Here is a 15,621-nt window from a genome sequence, read left to right on the forward strand (position 1 = left end):
AGGAAGTCAATGAAATACAGAGTCGATCAAGCACGGGGCCTCCTGCCGACTTTGCACCTCTACCCTCACTTCCATCCTCACTCGCCGCTCGCTACACTCACAAGTCAGTGCACGACCACAACAACCATTCGAAAAGTCGCTGAACTGATCAGACAATGCTTCGTCGTGCAGTGGAAGACAACTCGACCGGCTCAGATTCGGATTACACAAAGTACGTGACTGCCGCTTTTCTGCATTGTATTATACTCATTCACCACCAAAGCTCGGTAGTAGACAATCTCGAATAACTGCGTCGAAAATTCTGACCCATACTATAACAGTGGATATCTTGGTTCTTGTCGTCCAAGGGCAATGAATACTTCTGCGAAGTCGAGGAGGACTACATCCTCGACCGATTCAATCTCACGGGTCTGAACACCGAAGTCCAGCACTATTCGCAAGCACTGGACCTCATCACCGACAATCTAGGTCAGTGGCGTGGCGTGCTCGACTTTCAAACGCTGATGCGCCTGCAGACGACGACATTCAAGACGAGATCAGATCGACATTGGACGTGCAAGCGCGTTTGTTGTACGGGCTGATTCACGCACGATGGATTGTTACGGCGCGTGGCCTTGCAAAGATGGTATTTAATCTGTTGCTGTGCTTCGTTCCGTATTCATCGCAGCACATCGTTCCCCGCAGCTCGAGAAGTACAAGCGCGCTGACTTCGGACGCTGTCCTCGTGTGCTCTGCCAGTCACAACCTCTTCTCCCCGTCGGCCTTACTGATGTTCCGTACGAGAAATCCGTCAAGCTTTACTGTGGGCGCTGTGAAGACATCTACTCACCCAAGTCCTCACGGCACGGCTCCATCGACGGTGCTTATTTCGGCACATCCTTCCCCCACCTGCTCTTCCTCGTCTACCCCAACCTCATTCCACCAAAGAGTGGCCCCGTCGACTTCCCGGCCTTACGCGCTGGTGGGGAGGCCGAGGGCAGCAGGCGCAGTCGGCGTGCGCGGGACGAGCAGGAGCCGCCATCTGACATTGTCGGGGAGGGCTTCAATACGACGAGCGTCGCGTTGAAGGCGGAGCGGTACAGACCACGCATTTTTGGCTTCCAGGTGAATGAAATTGCGAAACTGCAGCGGTGGCAGGAGGCGGTGCGCGACAAGTGAGTCACTCGTAATATTCATCTGCCCATGTAGGTTCATGAGTCGTGCTCAGGCAGGTCGCTCGGCTGGACCTACTAGACGAGCATGGGTTGATGTAAATTTGTCAAGTTACGCTCGTGTCTTACGTTTTCTGTACTGTTTTCCTACCGCGATACAATTCATCTATCTTCTACCACTCAGCTCATCTGCCCAGTGATGCCATTTCAATTGGAAAATACTGAATAACACGGGGTACAACCTCACAAAACCAAGAAATACGTCCTCATACTCGTTAACAGTCATTTCAAGGTCATTTGCCTCACAATTACACTGTTTGTTCCCTTATTTTCTCTCATTATCCAGATCTAATCTTTCAAACTATTGTGCTGTCATCCGCAGGGACACAACTGTGGTATTCGGTGATACCGGACATCGCAGTCTAGCAGGCCATGAGTGCTGCTACAATGCTAGCGCTTTCAACTGATCAAATGACGCACCTTCGGGCGAGGCGCGTTTCTCGGAGCGCGCCGCGGATTTGGGTAGGTCAGTGCTAGCCGCTTACTATCCTTCAGCGCCCAGATATCTGCAAACTACCGTACACTGTTTCAACAGCCGCCCTGACCAAAGCGTCCGCCAAGCTCACCTGCGTTCCGTCTGCGAGGGAAATAATTTGATTATTTCCTACGACCTCCCGCTCGCGCACAAGCACATCGCCCTCGCGCCGCTCCGTAACGCGCGACGTCCGCCAGCTCACGACGAGGTGTCGGCCGCAGTAGCTCACATGCATGTCCTCCTTTCGCACACCGGGCACATCGAAGGTTGCGGTCACCTGTGCACAGCGCGCTCAGCTGTCATGCGCGCATCACCTGGTCTGGGTGTACTCTCATACCGTGCGACCGTCTGCCGACTCCTTGAAGCTTGCACTGCGTCGGCGTTCGGAAGGCATCTTTGCGGGGGGACTGACGGACGACGGCTCACCTGGATGGATGCTTGCGTGGGCGTCTCGCTTTTGCCCGTGACGATGATGTCTGCTGCACGTCCGTTAACGATGGAGGTTGCTGTGCTGGTATGTGCGGGCGCAGGACCGGCGTGCTCGTGGGCGTGTCGCGCTGCGCGAATGCCTTGTCGAGCAGTCTGTCTAACGCATCGAACGGGCGACGTGGTTTTGCAACACTACTCGTGCTCTTGCTTGGCGTGGTCGGCATTGAACCTCTAGGCAAATGTCGGGCTGGGAGGGGGGGGGGGGGGATCGGACGAGCTCACTGAAGCTAAGAAGTGACGAGCTTGATTATGATGGAGACGTGGAAAGAGTCAGTGCAGGTGTGGGCCACGAGGCGGGCTGGTCGACCGTATTATGCGAACCGCCGCGTGTTGCGAGCGCAAGCGGATTGCCCTCTGGATCAGGTCGAGATTCACGAGTTGACGCGCATGTTTGTTGCTCAGGGACACGACGTGAAGGTCTGAAATTGTTGCGACCAGAATCGCGTTTTAGAGACCTCAGTGATGAGCAATAAGACCTGAGCATCTGTATATCTTAATGAGGTGTAGAATGAATCGGTCAAGTAAAACTGATCATAGCAATACATGGCATCCTCGCCTCGAGGCAGCCATGAGGCAATTGAGCATAAGCGCCACTGTTATCGTTGCTCTTCGGTACTTCATGAGGAATAACCACAACCCGCTATAGGGCGTAAGTATTGTACAACGTGCTATGCGTATACAATGTTTGGGAAATATCGTAGTACGAAGATGTCCAACATCACCACAGTAGAGTCGGTAGGAAGATCAGCGGTCAACATCGCAGTCCGTCGTCGCAAATAAGCAACATTAAGCAGTAATTGCGGAGTTCATGAGTTTGCGCCCGGTGTCTTGAACTTCTTATTAGCATATCCACCACCCGTTCGCCCCATACCGAGGCGTCGCTTTGTCCCTGCTGGTGGGGCTATCGACGATGTCGTCGCCATGAGGGCTGGTGATGTGGTGGCTGGTGATGCGGTAGCTGGTGATGAGTCTGACGTTGACGAGTGGGACGAAGGAGGAGCTAGGGTCAGGTCGATGATCTCGTGGCGCCTCAGAGAGGCAGCTTGTGTGGTAGAGAGCTTTGATGGTCGCTCCTGGGCTTGTGGTCGCGGTGGTACTCTCTGCTTCTGCACGCTAACAGATGGACCGGTCAATGAGCCTAGTCTGCCTGCAACCGCCGTTGATACAGCAGCAACATTCCTCAAAGTGGATCGAATGAGCGATCCTGAAGCGGGAGAGACCCGCGGCTGCGTCATGCGACCGGATGAAATATTCACAGCGTGAGCTCGGGACGGCGACAACGGCTGTGACCGCGGCAGTGTATCTGGAAGGGACTGTTGATGTAAAGCGGTTGGAAACGACTCTTTTGTGGAGCGGAAGGTAGTAGCGGCTGTAAGCCTGGTTTAGCAACACACGAGTGAATGTTTATATAAAGCACCTTGAGGTATAGGAGCAGAGTGCTGTGACCAGTTCCTCCTCTCTGATAAAGAATTATGACTTTGGTCAGAGTAACCCCAAGAATTCTGTTTTGCGGTGCGATGGCTGACAGATGGGATGAGACGAGGGATGACATGCGAAGACCACTACGCACTGTTCGGACACCCTACGGACAACCTCAGGTTCGGAAGGTGGTGGTCTACCCAGTAAGTTGGCCAGTAGTACACGGTCAGAGGGTGTCAAATTCGGTGTCTGATTGCTGAACAAGTCCTAAGAGTGAAATGAACATGACGCCAAAATGCATTCGGTTGAAGCCCGCAACGAACCTGACCGTGTAAAGGAAGGAGGAAATCCGATGGCTCTTTCCGCTTGACTTCGCCGGATACCATCCTTGCCGTGGAATATGAGAGGTAGAGCAGACCTTGCGCTCGTGTGCAGGCCACATATAACAAACGTCTGGCATGAGATGAGTAAAACAAACAAGATATCTGATATACAACTTCAATGCAACGGACCTTTCCTCGTGAATATCTTCTGCTCGTGAGGATGGAAAAGTGCCTTTCTCCACTATCCCCATATGAGCATCATGCAAGGATTGGTTATCGCAGAAGCCTACCTGCAGGTATCATTACTACTGGCCATTCCAAGCCTTTCGCAGCATGGCAAGTGGCAATTGTTACCTTCTATGCGAGTGATCAAAATGTAAGGTTGGATATAAGAAAACTTGCCAGTCATAGGGGACGCACCTCCTTCCCATCATCTCCTTGTGTCTCGGTGTCTGTAGAGAGCATTGATGCCTGGAGAAACAATCGTAATGGAGTGTCCCTTTGCGCCATTCAGTAAGCGTGCACGTGGAATGGAGTGAAGTCTACCTTACTTTGCGCCTTCTGACGTTGCTTTGCCTTTGCCCTTGTCGGATTGTACTCTAGTCTCGGGAACATCCTCGACTTGATCTCTGTCGTATTCTTCGAGAACATCCCACTCTCCGTCAGAAACATCGTCATAATCTCGTTGTTGCGACGACGCAGTGATTTCAACCTCGCTCGCGTAGTTGATGAGTTCTTGCACATTGTCCCATCGACTTTCCCAGTCTGGCTGCGTCTTCATCAAATGACTTTTGTAGTCGATGAGATCCAGGAAGCGACGGATGAGGTCCGGTGGCTGCATGCCCTGAAGCGGCAATGTCTAGTTATGTACCTTACCATCATTGCAGAAAAGACCTACCGACTGCGCCAATTTGCGTAATTCTCGCAGAGGTGGCAGGAACGAGGCGAGCTTGCGTTTGACAGGGGGCTTAATGTCAGGAGTCTTTCCATCATAGATACGTTGTACCACCTCAAAAGGACTGATCTGCAGCCGTTGTGCGGCGGACAAGAGCTCGGATATTGTCTAACCCGATGGCAGAAATTTAGTACATCCGGGATATAACCACTTTCTAGCGTCTCACTTGCCTTTTCCCCAATGCTTCGCCCGGGCACATTGATTGCTCTTGAGAATGCTGGTGCAAAGTGCGGATTATCGACGAACTGTAAGTATGCCAAGATATCCTTGACCTATCCATGACTTGTACATTTCATCTCATAAGGTCCTCAAACTGAAGTGTTTGCGTACCTCTAGACGATCGAAGAATTTATGTCCCGCCAAGACACGGTTTGGTATTCCCTCTTTCTGCAGAGCACTCTCGATGGATCGTGATAGTGCATTGAATCGCACTGGGTTCCGTCAGCAGGGTATTCATCCGAATGCGTTAAAAGTAAGTCTGGTGTACCAGAGCTAGTGAAGTACTCACGAAGGATAACGAAGTCGCCCCATCCGAGCATACCTCCTGTCACAGCTACTAATCTCTTTATCTCTGCAGCAATGAACGCAGCTTCGTTATTGTCATATGGAAATGACTGAAGTACGGGTGTGGGGCCTGTTGGGCACGAAGTTCGGAGTGTTTTCGGCACTCTTGTATTGTCTAGATGTGGGTGAGAAAGGTTATTCCTGAGGGGAGCCGATATATACACCTTGAGACACAATCGCCATGCTTGCTGCCAGGATGGATGCAGTTGATCTATAGTTTTGCTCCAGGAAGATCTGCTGGGTAGTGGGGAAATCTAAGGTCGGTATATGCAGGTAAGTCGCATGCTTGTGACAAACAACATGACACAAGCCTACCTTTCTGCATGCGTTCCAGATTCTCGATTTCAGCTGATCTCCAGCCATAGACTAGAGGAATGCCTCAATAAGAACAACAGTGACAGTGAAATTTTACTCACTGGATTGATCAGGATCACCAACTATGGTGACACATTTGTTGGCGGCAGCGATGCACTTCATGAGTTCATATTGGACGGTGTTTGTATCTTGGCTAGCCGCGAATGTGTCAGATTTGATAGACCATTTCTCGGAGTGAGCTGCTCACAATTCGTCTACGAGAACGTGCTGGCACCATAGACCGACCTTGCGGTGTCCACTAAATAGTTTGACGCCAAATACAAGGAGATCGTCGAAATCCAGACTGTTGTTTCTCCTGAGTATTCTCTCGTATTCTCCATATATTTCCGCAACCACTCTGTCAATCTCGGCTGTTATGGACGACCGATTATCTCTATTCAAGTGTTCTTCTTGGAGGTCGATCGCGGAGCGGCCCTTGGCTTTGGCCTTGGAGATCATGGAGAGCACGGTTGCTTCTTTCAAAGAGATATCGCGCTCTACCAAGAACTGCTTGTATTTCTCAAGAAGCTTCTTGACAATCTTCTTGCTAGGAACTCGTCAAGAGTAAGGGGCATGGCGGAACCGTAGACAACACACCTCTCATCAGCATCGCAGACTGTGAAATTCCCTTCCACCCCAACAAGTCTTGGGTATCTTCTTAGAAATGTCGCACAGAGAGCATGGAATGTCCCCATCTTGATCTGACTAGTTTGGGCCTTCCCAATGAGCTTCGTCAGACGTTCGCGCATCTCGCTCGCGGCTTTATTCGTGAAGGTTACAGCGCATATAGCATATGGAGGAATGTTGTGTTCAGATATGAGATTCGCAATACGAGCGGTGAGGACTTTAGTCTTCCCGCTACCAGGACCCGCCAATATCTGTAATGGAATACTTGGGGGATGCTGGACGGCTATATGCATGGCAATGACATCAGGAATTATACTCTCATAGTAGGTGTATCTGATACCTCGTAGCTGAGCATGGTTGAGATTCTGTAGATGACTTCCTGGCATTGGGGTCAGGGATGATGAAGGCGTGAAGACGAATTCAGACGCTTGACGCGTCCGAAACGCGTCGCGTGCATCACGTGCCCGTGGCGTGTCTCCGGCCTGGCCACATCCAAGTACTGGCGGCAAGCGGTATTTTGCCTCAATGGCTGCAGAACTTAGGTGGGGATTTTCACCTCTCTCTCAGGAAGTTGACATCGCATATTGACTATTTACTCCAGGACGAAAGAAGAAATCCGGCTTGAGCCTGAGGTCCCTACAGAATAAGACAGCATTGAACAACTACACTCTATCACGCAGGCATAGTGTACGACTTCTGAACCTATGCCTGCGCCGTCTCGCCATGCCACTCTGTAGGCTCTCGCCCATCTCCGGAAAAGGGCTACGATACTTCTCGTTCTGATTCTTGCATCAGAGTAAGATGTCAGGGTGTGAATCAACGACCTCTCGAAGGGTCCTGAAACATTACTCGATGCGGTGAGGATCGAGTCAGATGCATTATTATGTATACAATATACAATGATGATAGAAAATTCATAGATGCGCGTCACACATAATACAGAAATCGTAGATTCGTAACCGATCATCAACGACGCTTTCACGCCTTCATGACTATCTCCTGCTTTTCCGAACTGTCCACGTCCGACGAAGTGAAGGCGTACTGGTCGAGCCCGATGCGCTTCTCGATCGCGAGCTGGCGCTCCTGGTCCGCGACAGCAAGACCTTCCGAGCCAAACACGTCGTCCATCTCCTCGAGGGTGAGGCCCTTCGTCTCGGGAACCTGATGCCGATTCGCAGGGTCAGATAACACCGCCCGGAGAATATATCGGGCATGAGATTCTTTACTCACGAAGAAGAGGATGAACAGGGCACCAAGGAACGAAAATGACTGAAGTCGTAAAGATAGGTTGAGTTTCCCAGCCGAACAATAATCGGCGTTTGATACTCACTCCAAAGAACACGAAGGTTCCGAATCCGATGTGCTTGAGCATCGTCGGCGTTACTTGGCCCACAATGAAGTTGTTCATCTGTCAGACATATAGAAAGTCAGTTTCATATAGAACAACTTGGCTTACTGGACTCACCCAGTTAGAGGAGGCAGAAATAGACAGACCCTTTCCACGAACAGACAGCGGCCAGATCTCGGCAACAACGATCCACGAGCACGGACCTGTCAAAAAGGTCAGTGCCGCGCTTATACGAAAGCATGATTTGCACTCACCCCAACTGTAGCCGAAACCCATAGCAAAAACCCAAACGAGTGCGCAGGCAGCCCAACCAGCAGCCTTGTGTCTTTTGGCGTATCAGTAAAGTGATAATAACATATGCACACGAGTGTGAGAGAACACTCACTCTGGCCATGAGTTGTGGTAGAGACCGATCAGGACAGCGATTGTCAAATGACATCTGGAAAAACGCGGTCGGCCTCGAAGGTCTATCAAGTTACACGTATCACTCACGCGGCCATCAATAGTGCACCTGAAACCAAGACGGGCTTCCGACCAACGCTGTCAACCCAGATGACAGCCGGAATAGTCGCGAGGAACATGCTGTCGTGAGGTCAGTGACCGTAATGCAAACTGGGTCGTTGCAACATACACAATGCCGACAACTCCTGTGGCCAAGAGCGAAATAGTATTGCCTGTCAGACCAAGATCTGTGAAGATGGACGGTGCGTAGTATAAGATGGCGTTGACACCGGTCCATTGCTGGAAGAACATTGTCAAGGTCCCAATGGCAACACGGCGAAGAAGCGCTGAGATAGCCAAATGATTCAGTATCTCATGTGAGTGGCTCGTTTGGACACCGACTCACTTGCTGACTTCAGGAGACTCAAATAGCTGAAAAGACCGAGCTTGAAGTTAGACTTGAACGTGCCATCTTGATACTGGGGGAACTGCATCGCGGATGTCTCCTGCTCGAACAAGTATTGCGCCTTGATCTCCCTGTCAAGCACAGATACATCAATTCAGATAAGAGCGTATTCAGCGACGGGAAGCACGCACAAGAATTCGATCTGGACGACCTCTGAGTCAGGTGGCATGCCACGCGCCCTGCTCAGTACCATCAAGGCTTCCTCATCACGGCCGTTGTTGACGAGCCATCTGACAGCACTCTTTAGATTTCTGGCCATCGACCGCTCACGGTGTCTGAAACGCACCTGGGTGAGAACGGCATGAACATGATCCCAAAGCCCAGGATCATAGCTGGAATCAATTGCATGGCAATGGGCAAACGCCAAGCAGCGGGCGATTGGGTGGCGCCAGTGCCTCCGATGTAGTTGGTGCCGTAGTCGATCCAGAAGGATATCATGATACCGAATGTGATAGCGAGTTGCTGCAAAGCAACCAGACTTCCACGGACCTCCGGTGGTGCGAGTTCGGCGCTTTTATGCGAGGTGAGTTCCTTCCCGGACGTGTGAAGAGGGAAACCGGGAACTCACTTGTAGAGGGGGACACACATGCTTAGCGAACCGACACCCCATCCAGTGATAAATCGACCTGTATCCAGCTCGTACGACTCGATGAAGAAAAATGGTTACAAAAAACGCACCTGCAAAGATGGAAGAAGGGTGGAAGGCAGTGTCTTGAACGATCACGCCGATACAGAAAACGAAAACGGCTATGGCGTGGATGTTTTGAGTTCCCAGACGCAGCATCGAGCATCACAAGAGTCTCACCGAGAACAATGGAGTACTTTCGAGACAGCCTATCCGCAAGGTAACCAGTGCAGAGGACACCAAACCAGGCACCGAGCTCCAAGACCGACACAAGCCAACCCTTCGTATCAGTATTTGTCACAGCATCTCCCATCCGCTGGTCGAAATTATACATGCTGTCAAGTTATCCGGCATCAAGCACTGACGATAGCCGCCATGATAGTCAAATACATACTCGAGAACACTAGAGAAAACACCCTATTCGACAAGGACGTTAGAATGCTGACACGCGGAACATAAAGGTCAGCTTACCTGGTTGTAGCCTTTGTGGGCGCGCTAATGTTAAGCACAATAATGTTCCAGAGCAGAGAGCCACTTACCATACAACCTGCAAACAATCGTCAGACTCATGACCGTCAAAGCGAAATATCGACTTACAGTCCACCGAGTGAGGCGAAGACGGCAATCGCGAAGGTTTTACGATTCGCTACCAGGCCGGCCTGATCATGGTAAACTACCGGTGAGTCACAATTGGCCAGGAAGTAGGAGAGGACGCACCCATCCTGACTTGCCCTGGAGAATTCTCCGACGGCTCGTAGCTTGCACGACACCACCTCCAGCCATTGTCAATTAACGGGCGATGGAAGGGGGGAGAAGATCAGGGAAAAGCCAAGGCATGGCGTCCACGATATCACAGCTACTTATACTTCTTTACCGCGGCAACTCCACGGAAACGCACATGATCGCGAGTCGCCTTAGCTTTGGGTCTCAGCCGGCCCTCCAGGCACGGAGGAAAAGGTTCAGAAGGATCCGAGACGCGCGGAGTATGCTTTGGAATGTCCGCTTGGGGACCTGACCTGCTTGTGATGAGCCTTTCTAGCAAATTTGGAAAGCGGGGTCTAGCGGAGAGTCGACTCGAGGGCGTTGAGTCGACCCCATCAACCAATCAAAGGCTCCCCCGCCCCCGCATTGCTTGCCTCTCGCGGCCCGGGGCCCCGTGGGTCGTTCTGCCGCATCTCAGATTCGCCCCACTATCCACGATCAGGGGTACCCGACACGATCGTTGTGCCATTTTCCGCCCAAGGTGACTCGTCCTCGCCGCGCTTGTCGTCCCAGCCCAAAGCGTTCCCTTAATTGCAGTTGTTGTCCAGAACTTAGCGTCGAGTTCGTCCATGCCCCCACTCCGACACTCATATCGGACTCTTCGTTTGCTCACGGTTGTTATTCGGATCAAGATATCGCACGCGTCAGAAGTCTTGCACTTGGGACGGACGATCGTTCTCCCGAGAGTCTGTAGCTCTGCGGAGTGTGAAATAAACCTTCCGACATAAGCTTTACCGTGGAGCCAAGCGGGTCCCTCTGGTCTTCACAGCAACTTCACACTCTTGATAGTCATCATCCTTTCGAAGCCCTCAGAAAGGCGAGATGGCCGTGAGTGAAGGCATCTATAACATAAATACCCTGGAATGCTGCGCGGAGAGCTTGTTTAGTTAACGGAGTCATAGCGCAGGACCCGGCCGACAGCTGCGACGGATGAACGTCGGCCGCCGTAGCGCCTCGTCGAGGCACCCAGGTCGGCGTAAAGTATGAACACCTCGTGCCATCTAACTCACGAGCTGCGGGACAGGGCGTTCCGAGGCACTTCCGTACCTTTGGCTGGCAGGGTTGCGCCGGACAAGCCGCTACAAGACGGGATCCCTTCATTTCCGATATCTTGGCATACTATGATCTTATTATTCGCATAGCTGGCTCTCCCCCGCCTAAGGCTTTGCCGTTGTTTCCGACTAGGTTCCTCTTCATGGAAGTTCTCTAACTTCCAGCTGCCGTATTGTGCTCGTTTCTTGGTTTCTGGCGGCTGCTCGCGTCAGGCTGCTCGGTAAAAATGCACTTAATCTCGGTCTGTACCATACCGAAGGGTGTTGATCATCCGAGACGGCCCCACTCGACATTGCAGATCGTCCGCGCCGGCCAGGAAGGCCCTTACGCCTTCCCACTGTGTCTTTAACGCACTAATACGACGTAAGGCTACGCCAACACCCCTACCGACGTGTTTCCGCGCCACACGGACTGCAAGCACGGGCTGGGATCAGCGTTCCACTTCCCTGCTTCGTGCCCCGCATACCCCACAGCCTTCCTATCCTCGGAAACATGGAAGCGGAGCCGTAGCGATCTGCAGTGCTCACTATAGGTATACAATATATATACTCGACGTCATCGCCCCCGAAAGCGGGAGCCCCGTCGAGCCGCGTATAAAAAAGCACGGAGGCTTTCGGTCTTTGTGGTTAACCTATTCCTGCGTCACCCTGCCCTTGTTGCGCTTGCTCTGTCTCTGTGCTTCCGGCATGAGCTCGATAGGGCAGGAGACGGTCCCCGGTCAACGGGATAGTTTCGACGTCGATCGTGCGAACTCTGACTCAGATGATCCCTCTGGTGCAGACTCACTGGGCGGTAGTGTTACACGCTTGTCTGGCGGGCTCCCTCATGGAGAACGTCACTTATGCGTGCGGCATCTTTGGCGGGACCCATCTGATTGGGTGCGAACGGTAACTACTCGCATTGGTCAGCTATGCAACGATCGACCATTTAACAAACGCGCCGAGGCCTCTTCTGACGTTCGAATATTCGGACATGGAGGAAGAACATGTAGGCCCAGAGATCCTATGGATATAGTCGACATTAATACAGCCTGTTTTTGTAGGGCTATATACATGTTTATTGGCCAATCAAGCCCGGTTTCGAGTTAAGTTGTGTGAGCGTTCATCTTTAAATAACATATCTGCACTGCGCGAATGCATCCAGGATGCCATGCGATCACTCTGATTGAGTCCAAGAAAGATTGGCGAAACACATTCAGCATATAAACATGACATTCATGTCCTGGAATAGACGTCAGATCGGCTCGGCCCTAACATGCATGATCACCCACCATGGGATGGGAACTCGATAGCTGCGGCTTCTGGCTGTACTTGCCATATAGAATCTCGCTATTCAAATGGACGTGGCAAAATCATCAATTAGGGACGTCTCGAAATGTAAATATCGGGTGTATGGTACGTACCGCACGTTCACGAGCAGTTGCTGGTAGCTTTGTTGCTTGTTTTGTCCTACATTAGGGTCATCAGCCAGGCCGACCACAATGCCGATATATAGTTGTACGAACTCAGCACAGTCATGAATGCCTATAACGGAGTGTATGAGTGATTGCGGATGTGCACGTAAATATGCGAACTCACGTAGCTCATGGCGCCTACAGCCTGTCCTCCTTCAAATGTATCGGCGCTTGTCTGTTGATCTTTGCATCCTCCCCAGCAGATCTGGTAGAGGGTATCAGGATATCGCTTATCGCTCAGCGAGCGCACACTAATCTCACCACGTCAGCTGGACTGGTCTTCGTCTGCTGCTTCCTCTCGCGCGCGCCCCGGTTGAATCCGCCAACTTCCTTTACAAGGCCGCTCACGGAGCCAAAGGCGCCCATCTACACCCAAGTAAGTTCGACATGCCCATTTGAGGGCGCTCTCGAGCTAGATATCAAACTTACGAGGTCACCCCGCGCGTACGAGCTGACAGCGCCAAGAAGACCCTGTGCCGCCTCTGCAGCCAGGTTGGGTTCTTTGATTTTGCCCTCATGACTGTACATGTATGGTAAATCTACATACCTATGTCAGCCGGCGCGGGCACACGAGAATCATGTTTGACCTACCGAGAACGGATCCGGAGTGGCACGACTGCCAACAGTATCATTGAGCCATCGGGTGCATTTCGGAAGACAGAAGAATGGAGCGGCTTACATCAAAGATGGCCGTGAGACGACACCCTGGCGGAAGCGGCTTCACCACAATGTCGTGTATCTCCTACACGCAATTGTCAGACGTGCGATGACGCGTGCCGGAGGCGGCACACTCACATCGTCTACGATCTGTCCGTTCGCCTGGAAGTCTACTGGATAAATGACTTCGTCATAACCACTTTCTTCATCGCCATCAAGGTCCTTAGTGAGGCCACCATGACCCGAGTCTGTTACGTATACTGTGAATACACAAATTTGCATGCAGTTAGAGAGACATCCCCACAATGCAAGAAGAGCGAATCATTCGGCCGCGCGTCACGCACAAGCCACTGCATAGCGGCTAACTACAATCGCCAAAAGTGTAATATCATATGGAACATGAGCTCGCATTCGTCATCTCTAAGCCCACGCACCATGTTAGCTCTTGTTGGAACCGACCGTGGGTTCGCCTGGTCGTCTGTTAGCATCACAATATCATTCTCCTGATAGCCAAATTCCTCTGCATGAAGCAGGTTAACGTGAATGTCAGCTATGACCGAATTGCAGTCACACGCACGAACAAGGAAGCGCCGCATGTTGTGCGCGTCATTGATGCATCCTTTCAGCTCTGAAGATTGCCCTCTATAGTTAATGCCAATCTATCAGGAGATATGAACCCTTGATTTTAGGCCACACATCGAGAGGGAACATACACACAGGGCCCTCTTCCTCCCTGTACATTGTGAGTACTGGAAGAAGGGTTGCTGCTGTTGATTGTTGTGCCCCGTAAATACAGGCCCGTACTGCTGCTGCCCAGTAGGCGGCCGCGGGGGTGGCCCCGCTAATGATGGACCGACATCTTTAATACAAACTGTGCACTAATCATGTCGCAGACGTACGCGGAGGGGCGTAGCCGCCGTATGGACTCCTTGGAGGTGGACCTGGAGGCGGGGCATACCCACCCGGAGTATGATGCCGAGGCGGGGGACCAGACGATGGAACATATAGAGACGACGAAGGTGGAGGAGGACCTGGAGGGGGTGCGTACTGACCAGAAGACGGTCGGGGAGGGATAGGCGGCGGCGGACCATATCCCGGAGGAGGTCCCTGAGGAGGTGCAAAGCCTCTTTCGCTATCATGGTGATGGTGATGGTGATGGTGTTCACCAGGAAAACCCGGCATGCCCAGAGGTGGTCCTGGGGGTGGCCTGAATGGGCTTCCACTAGATTATGTTCAGTATCAAGAGTGAAAGGAGATGTTGTACAGGACTCACTCTCTCAGTGCAGGTCCTGGCGGCGGTCCATAAGATGGCTCATATCCACGTGGATGTTGGAATGGTACATCGCTGAGGCCGCCGCATCCGGATTAGGTCTCCCGACATTCACTGTCCTTACGCACACTACTTACGGAGAAGGAAAGTTATAACTGTATGTTATCGTGAGCTGGCGCAAGCTATTGCTGAGGTGTCAAGACGTACGGATCACCATCTCTGGGTGGTGGCGGTCCCGAAGGCGGCACATATGGACGCTGATTACCCGGATAATCGTTCCACATGGTGCAATTCTTGTGTGATTGATGTTGTGTCTACTGGATGCACTATCGGGCTGTGGTATAAATCAGCGGGGCGGAGGGGTTGACGTCTAACAAGGAAATGACTGGCAGTGCCAGGCGCGCAGCTTGAGCGCACCGCAGTCTAATTCACGGTCACGAGACGCATATTTGACGCGTCGCGGCTTACGCTGCATCGGACGCCTCTCCTTCTCATGGCTTCATGAGAGATACTCATAGAAAACTGCAGCCACAAACAACTGAATTACTGATAAGAATACACATGGAGAAAAGTAGTATGCTATCCTCAACGCATATAGACGAACAAGTCGGCCGAGCGGTCCAACATCGAGTCTCCGTCCTCATCCTCGTCCTCATCCTCTGCGCCGCTATTCGGGATAAAAGGTAATGGCGATGTTTGACGGACCATGGTCGCGAGAGCAGGCTCCTGCAACACGCGCATTTGACGGGAATCTGCTCCCCTCACGAGTTTCCATATGAGCCGACCCAACGGTAGTATGATCTCAAAAAACCTCACAGTGACGCGGTCTTGCTTGATGTACACGTTCGGATGCTTGAAGATGAGTCACCTGACGAGCGGTTTCACGAAAGCTATCTAGGAATGAACCCAGCGGCCTGAGGATCTTTACCGGCCCAGCAGTGACATCGCGTGAGTGGCGGCAGAGACTACGAGAGTTGGTAGATGTCCCAAGGATCTTCGAAGATGAGGAAACAGCACCAGGAGATACGATAGCAGAACAATCTAGACGATGTTCCAAACCCAGTCCATTTCCGAGAGCAATGTGAGAACGTGGGTCATCAGTCAATCGTGGAGAGCTGTCGTTTTGAGT

The 15,621-nt window shown here is 51.9% G+C and overlaps 5 protein-coding genes across 5 annotated transcripts; 1 reads left to right on the forward strand and 4 right to left on the reverse strand.

Annotated features, from left to right (window-relative positions):
- Positions 1–155: 155 nt before the first annotated feature.
- Positions 156–1,334, forward strand: POSPLADRAFT_1075817 (hypothetical protein; the record flags this gene model as incomplete). Its single annotated transcript, XM_024482860.1, has 6 exons — positions 156–211; positions 263–269; positions 321–468; positions 516–625; positions 685–1,154; positions 1,208–1,334. The coding sequence occupies 6 exons, from the start codon at positions 156–158 to the stop codon at positions 1,251–1,253; spliced, it is 837 nt and encodes a 278-aa protein (XP_024335802.1). The 3' UTR covers positions 1,254–1,334.
- A 173-nt stretch (positions 1,335–1,507) lies between these two features.
- POSPLADRAFT_1049153 (hypothetical protein) lies at positions 1,508–2,080 on the reverse strand (the record flags this gene model as incomplete). The annotated part of the gene is made up of 4 exons (XM_024479677.1): positions 1,508–1,573; positions 1,632–1,724; positions 1,778–1,963; positions 2,024–2,080. 4 exons carry the CDS (start codon positions 2,078–2,080, stop codon positions 1,508–1,510), a joined length of 402 nt encoding a protein of 133 aa, XP_024335803.1.
- A 1,750-nt stretch (positions 2,081–3,830) lies between these two features.
- POSPLADRAFT_1151629 (hypothetical protein) lies at positions 3,831–6,710 on the reverse strand (the record flags this gene model as incomplete). Its single annotated transcript, XM_024486556.1, has 14 exons — positions 3,831–4,047; positions 4,107–4,158; positions 4,208–4,274; positions 4,338–4,416; positions 4,574–4,761; positions 4,816–4,968; positions 5,007–5,144; positions 5,203–5,303; positions 5,381–5,551; positions 5,601–5,690; positions 5,752–5,802; positions 5,853–5,944; positions 5,999–6,337; positions 6,388–6,710. The coding sequence occupies 14 exons, from the start codon at positions 6,708–6,710 to the stop codon at positions 3,831–3,833; spliced, it is 2,061 nt and encodes a 686-aa protein (XP_024335804.1).
- Positions 6,711–7,279: 569 nt separating this feature from the next.
- On the reverse strand, positions 7,280–10,080 carry POSPLADRAFT_1075818 (hypothetical protein; the record flags this gene model as incomplete). Its single annotated transcript, XM_024482861.1, has 19 exons — positions 7,280–7,578; positions 7,648–7,686; positions 7,748–7,825; positions 7,883–7,968; positions 8,020–8,090; positions 8,151–8,204; positions 8,258–8,347; positions 8,397–8,553; positions 8,613–8,743; positions 8,804–8,902; positions 8,959–9,183; positions 9,241–9,298; positions 9,351–9,419; positions 9,478–9,632; positions 9,692–9,714; positions 9,769–9,779; positions 9,837–9,844; positions 9,895–9,956; positions 10,015–10,080. 19 exons carry the CDS (start codon positions 10,078–10,080, stop codon positions 7,396–7,398), a joined length of 1,665 nt encoding a protein of 554 aa, XP_024335805.1. The 3' UTR covers positions 7,280–7,395.
- A 2,226-nt stretch (positions 10,081–12,306) lies between these two features.
- On the reverse strand, positions 12,307–14,404 carry POSPLADRAFT_1151967 (hypothetical protein; the record flags this gene model as incomplete). The annotated part of the gene is made up of 15 exons (XM_024486605.1): positions 12,307–12,333; positions 12,383–12,436; positions 12,511–12,560; positions 12,617–12,635; positions 12,690–12,770; positions 12,827–12,931; positions 12,995–13,104; positions 13,157–13,181; positions 13,245–13,307; positions 13,361–13,470; positions 13,527–13,587; positions 13,657–13,742; positions 13,800–13,881; positions 13,936–14,081; positions 14,149–14,404. The coding sequence occupies 15 exons, from the start codon at positions 14,402–14,404 to the stop codon at positions 12,307–12,309; spliced, it is 1,275 nt and encodes a 424-aa protein (XP_024335806.1).
- Positions 14,405–15,621: the final 1,217 nt, after the last annotated feature.

Source organism: Postia placenta, assembly GCF_002117355.1.
Source record: "Postia placenta MAD-698-R-SB12 unplaced genomic scaffold POSPLAscaffold_13, whole genome shotgun sequence".
Lineage (NCBI taxonomy): Eukaryota > Fungi > Basidiomycota > Agaricomycetes > Polyporales > Adustoporiaceae > Rhodonia > Rhodonia placenta.